The following is a 10,648-nucleotide window of genomic DNA, read 5'->3' as shown; positions in this document are numbered from 1 at the left end:
TCAAAAGAATAAAAATAGGTGAAATCCACCTTGCAACTTCCAAAAAAAAAAAAAAAATTTCTCTGCATTTTTCTCAAACATACACTTTGTTTTCCTTATTTTCCTTCTTTGTTAGCCATGTCCCTAGCCTACGTTTCATCCTAATAAAAGTCCTTCTTGATTTTAGGGAACTATAGTTTGAAGTAGAAGCTAGTTATATGGGCTAAAAAGATGTAGTGATGCATAATTAAAAAAAAAAAAAAGATAAATAAAGTGGGTTGACTAACATTTTATTTGACTTGAGATCGTATTATTTCTAAGCTGAGGGCATATTTATTTCATCTTGGTGAGAGCATGTGATATCACTTCTTTATTATTTTCTCTCTCAATTACCATTCATTGGAGTGACTATTTTTATTGGGATTAATTTATTTGTGAGAGTGTCACTACTTCCAGTGAGATTTTGGGGTTTGACATGTCATTCTTGAGAGTAGCTAAAACAAAGTCTACTGGGCTAATTCATGTGGATGGTTGATGTGGGTGTGATGTTGCTTTAGACTAGAGATAATGCTTATACTTTTATTTGAGTGTTATCATTAATCTGATGGAATAAATACGAGTGTTTCTATTAAAACAAAAAAAAAATTATTTTGAATTTGAATTTTGTTTTCGCTTTATTTGCTAGGGACTAGCAATAAGCTGGTTGGGGGGTGTGTTGAGTATTAGAAAATGCATATTTATAAAGGAGAAAACCGTTATTTTACATTTTAAGTCTTACTAACAACCCTTACTTTTATATATTTAACCTTCTTGTGATTTAATTACATGTGTTTTATTTTAATTAAGTATTTTATGTATTTTAGGGGCATTATAGTCATTTCACAATAAAGGAGAGATCAGACGGCAAAACGGACATCACTTTTGAACTCAGGACGGTCGAAAACCTTAGGAGGAGCATAAAAGGAAAAATGACACTATTCACATGTACGGTACTATTCACGTGTACGGTACTGTATACGTTACTGTTCACGACACTGTTCACATAGACGGATGATGACGTGGCATTGACCGATGATGTGGCATTGACTGATGAGGTGTCACGATCCTGTTGGACTAAAATTCTTATGTACTGTTGATGGTGACGTGGCAGCATATCAGTGGACGAAAAATCTCGCGTACGGTGCATGCATCACACAGGATTATTTTCAACCAAACCGCGTTACTGTTCATCCGGGTCAAACCGCGTTACTGTTCAAAGTCGGGTCAAACCGTGTTACTGTTCATCCGCGTGGTCAAACCGTGGACTGTTGACTGATGACGTGGCGCAATCCTGAGCGTCCAAACTATTTTTAATCCGATGGCCATGATTTACTCCATGTATCTATAAAAAGGGGGCCTCCCCCCCCTAATTTGATATCTCTGAATCCATTTTTGGGATCCATTTTCTGTAATTCCTTCTCCATCTTGTATTTTCTTCGTATTTTAATAAATTTCCATTTTGCCCCTAGTTCAATTATGAGTGGCTAATTTTCTTTCAAGCTTGGGTTGAAGGTGAAGTCTCAACATGTGTCATGGGCTTAATTTGGTAAATTTATTTTCTCTTCCCCTCTAATTTTTGTGGATGTTTTGACTTCTCGTCGACAAATAATAATAGTCTTGTCTAGATACCGCCTTGGTTACACCGGCTCTCTAGTATAAGGTTATTATTATTTGGCACGATAAGCCCTTAGCACCATATTGATTAGAGCGTGGTTCATGAGGTGTGGATTCCCCCCTCATGATTTAATTGGCATTAATACGGATTATTTAGCCCATGATGCATGTTGATACGGATCCAGATACCCAAGTACGTCATTTCAATAGAATTCTCTTCAATTCATTCTCGCCATTTCAATTCCAGTTTTAGAATTTATTCTCGCCATTTTAATTTAAGTTTTAGCATATTCCAAATCATTTCCACCATAAATCCAATCACCCATTTACAAAATTAATTCTACACAATTAAAATCCACCTCCTCGTGGGATCGACACTCGTCACCATAGATCTATACTACAATAGATTCGTGCGCTTGCGAGTACATTAAAATTTGCACAACAGAGCCTAAATCACTTCAGCGGAAAAAGCCAACTCAGATTTTCAAGGTACGATTTCTAGAATACAAATTCTTATATATTATATGAGAGCGATCTTCAAAAGGTTTAATAAAAATTTAAAAACCTAATTTTTCCCCAACAATTGGTATCAGAGCCATCTCATATTAATATATAAGAATTTCGTATGAAATCATTCTTGAAATTTATGTATTAGAGTGGCGCATTTTATTCAGATATATATTATTTGTTTAATATATGAATAAAGCATGTTTTGGTTTGTCTTAATTCATGGTTAGATTTTTTATTGTATTTTTCGTTTGGATTTGTAACAAGAGGGGTGATTTTTTATCACCATAATTCTCTCTTGATTTATTTACTGTTATAGAATTTTTGTAAGCCAAAATTGGCATCGGAAATTTGTAAATCGCTGGAAATTTCACCCGCTGCAATCACATAACAGTAGCACGCACTGCAGACAGCAACAAGGCCAGTAGCGAACGCGCACACGAAGCCAGCTGCTTGCGCGTGCGAGTCCAGCAGCTAGCGCGCGCACACGGCCAGCAATGGCCAGCAGTGTGCGCTGCGCTGCACCCTGCAAAGCAGCGCGCGCTGCACGCGCAGCTAGCTTCCCGCGCGGCTTTGGTGCGTTTCCGGCAAAGTGGCAGCAGTTGGTTTGGCGTCGGAGATCGGTGGCAACAGTGAACAGCGGCTGACCGTTGGTGGAGATGGCGGCTGGGAAGAAGAAAGAAAGAAAAATATGGATTTAGGGTTTCATGGCTTTTATCATGGAGGTCCCTATGGTTCCATAATTTTTCATTTGGACAGTCAAGTTTTAATTTTTTGCATTTAAGTCTAAAAACAGTTTTGGGCTTAAAGAATCCTAGTTTTAGGCCCAATTTCAATTGGGACTAATGGATTAAAATGCATAGATAAAATTGAATACATTAAATTTATTTTTGGTCCAAAAGTTTTATTTTAATAATTTTTTTTATTATTTATTTATTTCTTTTCAAATTAAAATTGGACCAATTATAAATTTAAATGCCCAAATTCCCCTAGTCCATTAACAAAGACAAGCTTATGAAAGATGGACATTGACAAGAAGCCCAATGAAGATTAGGCTTAGGGTTTATGTATTTTTCATTATTAGGAAAGCCATGAATTAAGATTATTTAATTATTTTTCTATATGTTATGTTTTGGATGATCACATGCCATGATAACAATGTCATATAGAATAGGTAGTGCCACTCTATACATAATGATACATGTCATTCATTAATAATGAATTTCATTATATTGTTTGAAATTTGCGTATGCTTAATAATATTTGATATCATCTAGATAATATTATAGGAAGCATGCAATTAACAATATGTATGTTTTAAAAAGGAAAAACCAATTTTAAAATATTGAGTGGGAGAGGGAAAAATTCAAGATAATTTTCCCACGGGCTCCATTGTTAGTTCAATAATAAAATTATATATATACCTCGACTTTATAATACGGTGATGCTCCCTTCGGAGGGTATATATATTAGATATTTTATTTGATGAACTTCTTCAAAGATAAAATTGAAATATTTTTCAATCGATTGTTCACCCCAACGGTGACTATTGATATGAAAAATACGTAGATTGAAACAATGGTTATACACTCAACTAAAATTTGTTATTAACCTTCCCAACGAAGCTCTGTTAACAAATTTAGGCCCAAAAAGATAACGATAATTATTTATCATGTCTCTACATGAAAGTAAATAATCCAATGGGTAATTGGGTCTAGTAAGTATAGACATGACTTCCCCACCGAATAGCTTGTCAAAGCGGTACTAGATTATCGTTACAATAAATTAAAATGCATTTATGGTTTTTTGCATTTTTGTCATTTATTGTGAATATTGTTTCAAAGTATTTATGCATGTCTATTTTTTTTCAGAAAATGTCTTCCATCAACCCATTATTATTTATCCTTGTTAAAAATGAACTCATTGGCGAAAATTATTTAGATTGGAAACGCAATCTATTTAATATTCTCACTGCTAAGGGAAGCAAATATGTTTTGACTCAGCCTTGCCCTCCTGAACCATCGTTATACGATTATAGAAATCAGAGGGAGCCTTATGAGAAATGGTGCGAAGCTAACAAAATGGCTAAGCGCTATATATTGGCTTCGATTTCTGTGGAACTGCATAAGAAACATCGGAGCATGGAAACAGCCACTGAAATAATGGCTAGTCTTCTTCAGATGTTTGGGCAAAATACCCATTTTGCCAGAGAAGCAGCATTGAAACGTATTACGGATACTAAGATGGAAGAGGGCACAAAAGTTCGTGATCATGTCCTCAAAATGATGGACTATTTGAATGAGGTAGAGATTCATGGTGTTCAAATCAATGATAAATCAAAGATTAACATGGTGATTGAATCTTTACCTGATACATTCAAAGAGTTTAAGGTCAATTATATCTTAAACAATAAAGATATGACCTTAATTGAATTAATGCACGAACTACATGCTATAGAAGAATTTTATCATAGCAGAAAACTTCCTGGAAAAGGATTCTCTTCAAGGCTTAAGTCGAAAGACAAGAATGATACTTTATACGGTCCCATTTTTTGTCACCCTAAAGCGGCATCATGGAAACCAGAAGAAGGAAATAATATTGATTGCTGCTCGTGGGATGGTGTCCAGTGCAATGAAAACACAGGTCATGTCATCAAGCTTGACCTCTCCAGTAGTTGCCTCCAGGGTTCAATCAACTCTAGCAGCAGCCTTTTCAAGCTTGTCCATCTTGAATGGCTTGATCTTGCTTTTAACGACTTCGATGGTTCTGAAATCCCACCAGAAATTATTAACCTTTCAAGCTTATCTTATCTAAACCTCTCTTCTGCTGCTTTTTCTGGCCAAATACCATCCGAAATCCTGGAGCTCTCCAAATTGGGGTACCTTGATTTATCACATAATTCATATTATGATCCAGTTGAACTCAGGAAGCCAAGTCTTGGAAATCTAGTTGACAAGTTAACAAACCTCAAAGAGCTCGTTCTTGGTGATGTGACAATTTCTTCTCCAATACCTCATAACTTGACATATCTATCTTCTTTGACTACTTTATCTCTCTCTGGCTGTGATTTGCGAGGTAACTTAATTCTTGCTTTGCTTAATTTTCTACTTAATGTGTCATACCATCATTATTTCACCGAATTTGATTCGATTTTTTTTTTGTCTCCTTCAAAATCTAGGAAAAATTCCATCTTCACTCGGTAACCTAACTAAGCTCATCCATTTGGACCTTTCATCTAATCAATTATCAGGTCAGCTGCCTGCTTTCATTGCGAGAAATCTAAATTTTCACTTTGCTTAATTTTCTCTTTAATATGTCATCACGCCATCAGTATTTAATTGATTCTGATTTTTATTTTCCTTTCAATTTTCAAAATCTCAGGAAGAATTCCATCTTCACTCGGTAACATAACGAGACTCATCCATTTGGACCTTTCATTTAATAAATTATCGGATGAGCTGCCAACTTTCATTGGAACCCTTGGTTCCTTAAAAGAACTGGATCTTTTGCAGAATAATTTATCAGGTGAGTTGCCAAATTCCATCAGCAATCTTGCTTCTTTGGAACAGGTTGATCTTTCATTAAATAGATTTCTGGGCAAAGTTCCATCTTCATTGGGCAATTTGACCCAACTACATTGGTTGTCTCTTGCATCAAATGATTTTTCGGGTGAGTTGCCTGCTTCTTTTGGCAATCTTAGATCATTGAGAACATTGGATGTCTATGAATGCAAATTTTCCGGTCAAATTCCATCTTCACTCAGTAATCTTACCCATCTCAGCTTCCTTGACTTTTCTTTGAATAATTTTAGTGGCAAAATGGATCTAGATATATTTCTTGTTAATCACAAACTCCTATATCATCTATTTCTATCAACCAACAGATTGTCATTGCTCACGAAAGCCACTTCTAATACCACTTCACATAGATTTAGGGATGTGTCATTGTGTTCATGCGACCTCACTGAAATTCCAAAATTCTTGAAAAACCAACATCATTTGGAGTTGCTTGACCTTGCCTCCAATAAAATAAATGGGAAAGTACCTAAATGGTTGTTAGACCCAAGTATGCAAAATTTCGGCCACTTGAACCTTTCCCATAACTTTTTAACGGGGTTTGATCAGCACCCTGTTGTTTTGCCTTGGAGTTATGATGGCTTTTCATTCGATCTTAGCTCTAATCTTCTACAAGGACCACTCCCAGTTCCACCCTAGAATACCGTGAACTATCTAGTTTCAAATAACAGCCTAACAGGGGAAATTCCATCGTGGATATGCAATTTGAGTAACAGGCTTGAAAGCCTTGATTTGTCTTACAATAACCTAAGTGGCCTGCTTCCCCAGTGTTTGGGCAATTTCAGTGATTGGTTGTCAATATTAGATTTACAACACAACAAATTTTCTGGAACCATTCCTGACAACCTTTTGAAGGGGAACATCCTGAAGGTGATTGATTTAAGCGACAATCTATTACAAGGAAGAATTCCGAGGTCTTTGGCCAATTGTTCAAATTTAGAATTTCTTGATCTTGGGGATAACCAAATTAGAGATATTTTTCCCTCTTGGTTGGGAACCCTTCCCGACTTAAATGTTCTCATCCTAAAATCCAACAAATTTCATGGCCTAATAAGGGAACCTAAAACAGATTGCGGGTTTCCTAAACTGCGCATTATTGACCTCTCTAAAAACAGATTTACTGGGAAGCTTCCGTCAATGGCGTTCCAATGTTGGAATGCCATGAAAGTTGTCAATGCAAGTGAGCTAAGATATATGCAAGAAGTTATTCCTTTCAATAAGGGCAATGGCATTTATGATTACTCATTGACAATGAGCAACAAAGGTCAAATGATGTCGTATAAAAAGATTCCAAATATCCTCACGGCCGTGATCCTGTCAAGCAATAGATTTGATGGAGAGATTCCAACATCTATTTCCAATTTAAAGGGGCTTCAAATTCTCAGCCTCGCCGACAATAGTCTCCATGGCCATATTCCATCTTGTTTGGGCAACCTGACAGATTTGGAATCGTTGGATCTCTCAAATAATAGGTTTTCAGGACAGATTCCTCAGCAGCTTGTAGAACTCACATTTCTGGAATTCTTTAATGTCTCGGACAACCACTTCACAGGACCCATACCACAGGGAAAGCAATTTGCTACCTTTGACAAGACTTCTTTTGATGGCAACTCAGGATTGTGTGGAAGGCCTTTGTCTAGTGAATGTGAGATTTCTGAAGCTCCTACAAATGAAGATCAAATTGAAGACTCAGAGGAGTCTCTGTTGTCAGGTGTATCTGATTGGAAAATCATTCTAATAGGCTATGCTGGTGGACTTATTGTTGGAGTGGTTCTCGGGCTCAACTTCAGCACAAGAATCCTGGAATGGTTTATGGAGAAATTTGGGACGCAGTCAAAGAGGAGGAGGAGTAGACGGAGGGGATGTAGGAACTGAATGTTATTAAGCTCCAGCACGTGTGAACTTTATTATCTTTTCATTGTATATGTAATAATTTTCTTTGAAGAAATATATAATACAATCATACAAAGTATGCTTATAGTCAAAATTAACACATCTGGCTATTGATCTTGAGTTATGTACAGAAGAATTTCTCCTTTGTCTAAACTATTTGAGCTTATTTACAACCCCAAAAATACAATATTGCTATTGCAAAACCAAAAATGTTACCAGAGTTATGGTTGCTCTCAAGCGCTTTGAATCTGTCTTGATCAATATTCGAAGAATTCCTTTATTCAATTTGTAGTGTTTATTACATCCATCTTTTGATTCCCAGCGATCACCATCAATCTTTTCATTATTGTGTAGTATTGATTCTGAATCGCAATCCTGCGATTTACTTCTCCCTGTTGAAAAATCATGCACGTGACATGCAAATTCAACAAAGCATGCAATTTTTCAAAGAGCTACCAAACATTTGAAGAAAAAATAGAAAGTTAGCAAATTTGTCAAATTTGCCAAATGGACACCATTGACATATTTGTATGGATTAGGTGAAATAGTGCTTGGGTTAGGTGGAATAGTACTAGCTTCAAGCCTATAAATAGAGAGCATTTCTTCATTCCATAGGCATCCCAAAAATTGTTAAGCTTATAAGTTTCTAAGCTTTTGAGAGAAGTGAGAGAAGTCTGTCTGGGAATTTATCTTTCCTGCAGAGTGTGAGAGTATTGGGTATATTTGGGTTTTTGGGAAGTGAGATTCGTTACTCAAATATTGTACTCTATTAATTGTTAAATAAACAATTATTCTTTCTTGCCTCCGTGGATGTAGGTTTAATTACCGAACCACGTAATTCTTGTGTCCTTTATTTTTCTATAATTATTTGGTGCGCTTGATTCTGCATTCCGCGCACAACAAGTGGTATCAGAGCCGACGGTTCGTACTTGGGGGGATACAGTACTGTTCACGTATACGGTACTATTCTCGTATACGGTACTGTTCACATACGGTATTATTCATGAATACGGTGGAGACGGCCATTTGTACTTGGGAGACAATCTATTGTAAGTAGTGTGTATTTTTGCATGTCTAGGAAAGTTCTGTCAACAAAGGCGATAAGAGTCTAAGGATTCTGGTTTTTAATTGGGACCGAGTTCCCGTCCAGTTTCCTGGGAACTTTCCTGGTGCATTTATTCACGCGAAATTAACATCATAGAGACTGTTTTTCAAGTGGAAATAGTTCGTTGAGAAAATGGTAGAAGGTGAAACTTCCAGAATTGGGGAGAGATCTACCGAGACTATTTCAGGAGACACTTCAGGTGGGAGGCGAGATTTGTTAAATCGCTATTCAGCACTTGTTATAGGAGGCCAGAAGATCGATGTTGAAAAGTTTGATGGGAAAATCAACTTCGGCATGTGGAGGCGCGAAGTTATGGATGCCCTTATTCAAATCGATCTCGATGTTGTTCTGAAAAATAAAAGACACTTGTATGATGAAGAAATTTGGGATCGTATGAATGAAAAAGCTTGTGGTCAGATCAGATCTTGTTTGTCCAAGGAGGTGAAATACTTGGTAAAGGATGATGAGTGTGCAATGACTTTGTGGCGTACATTAGAGGAGAAGTACTTGCTAAAAAGCCCTGAAAATTGCCTTCATGCAATGAGCCAAGTATATGGTTTTCGAATGAAGCCTGGGGTGTCAATGCACAATCATGTCTCAAGATTTGAAAAGTTACTTGCTGATTTGAAGAATCTTGATGAAGATATTAAGGATGAAGTCAAGGCTATGATTCTGTTACACTCACTACCAGAGGAATATAGCCATTTTGTGACTACCTTGATATATGGGAAAAGCGTGATCATCTTCAAAGATGTGTGCACAGCATTGACTAGCTTAGAGATTCGGAATAATGATAAAAATTTTGAACGAGCATCGTCTGAAGCTTTGGTGAGCAGAGATTGGGCGATGGAGAAAAAGAAAAAGCGTGGTAGAAAGAATTCTCGATCCAAATCGAGAAGCAGAAATATGGCTCGAGACGAGTGTGCCTTTTGTCATGAAAAGGGCCATTGGAGGAAAGATTGTCCAAAGGCTCAAAAGAGAGATGGGAAGAAACCAGCAGCAGCAAACATGGCACAGAAATATGAAGACTCTGATTATTCACTAAGTATTACTCCTGTAGCATACGTGGCTAGTTCAAGCGAGTGGATACTTGATACTGGAGCAACCTATCATTTGTGTCCTATTAAGGAATGGTTTACGGATTTTCGTAATCTAGAATCCGGTGCAGTTGTGATGGGGAATGATCAACCTTGTCGCACAATGGGGATAGGAACAATTCGGCTCAAAATGTTTGATGGAATGGTTAGAGAACTCAAAGAGGTTAGATTTGTTCCAGCTTTAAAGAAAAATCTAATTTCTGTGGGTGCTTTAGAAGTTAAAGGCTACAAGGTTACCATTGAAGATGGTATAATGAAGTTTACACATGGGACTATGGTGATTCTACAAGGGGTTCGGCGTCACAATCTGTACTATTTGAAGGGAGGTACAACTGATGAAGCAAATGTTGTTGAGGTGCACAGTGACACCACCAAGCTATGACATGTACGACTGGGACATGCTGGAGAGAAGTCTTTGCAAACTCTGATGAGGCACGGACTCTTAAAAGGTACCAAAACCTGTAAATTAAATTTCTGTGAGCATTGTGTAGTAGACAAGAAAACAAGGGTCAAGTTTGGTACAGCTAATCACGATACTCGTGAGATCCTTGAATATGTTCATAGTGATGTATGGGGACCAACCAAGACTGCATCAATTGGTGGAAGCCATTATTTTGTTACATTTGTTGATGATTTCTCTAGACGTGTGTGGGTGTACACCATGCGAGCAAAGGATGAGGTTCTAGAGATTTTCGTGAAATGGAAGAAATTGGTGGAGACTCAAGTTGGCAGAAAGATCAAAGTATTACGATCTGATAATAGGGGTGAATATACTTCTGATCCATTCTTGCAAGTATGCTAGAACGAAGGTATTAAAAAATATTTCACGGTGAGACATA

At 37.0% G+C, this 10,648-nt stretch overlaps 1 protein-coding gene across 1 annotated transcript; it reads left to right on the top strand.

Moving 5' to 3' along the window:
- The first annotated feature begins 4,220 nt into the window (after positions 1 to 4,220).
- LOC102630312 (receptor-like protein 9DC3) lies at positions 4,221 to 7,589 on the top strand. Its single transcript, XM_052442861.1, has 4 exons — positions 4,221 to 4,404; positions 4,597 to 5,214; positions 5,521 to 6,204; positions 6,520 to 7,589. The coding sequence occupies exons 1-4, from the start codon at positions 4,221 to 4,223 to the stop codon at positions 7,587 to 7,589; spliced, it is 2,556 nt and encodes an 851-aa protein (XP_052298821.1).
- The last annotated feature ends 3,059 nt before the right edge of the window (positions 7,590 to 10,648 follow it).

Source organism: Citrus sinensis, chromosome 5, assembly GCF_022201045.2.
Source record: "Citrus sinensis cultivar Valencia sweet orange chromosome 5, DVS_A1.0, whole genome shotgun sequence".
In the NCBI taxonomy this organism is placed as follows: Eukaryota; Viridiplantae; Streptophyta; class Magnoliopsida; order Sapindales; family Rutaceae; genus Citrus; species Citrus sinensis.
The sequence above is the reverse complement of the archived record's forward strand: the minus strand, read 5'-3'. Positions and strand labels throughout refer to the sequence as shown.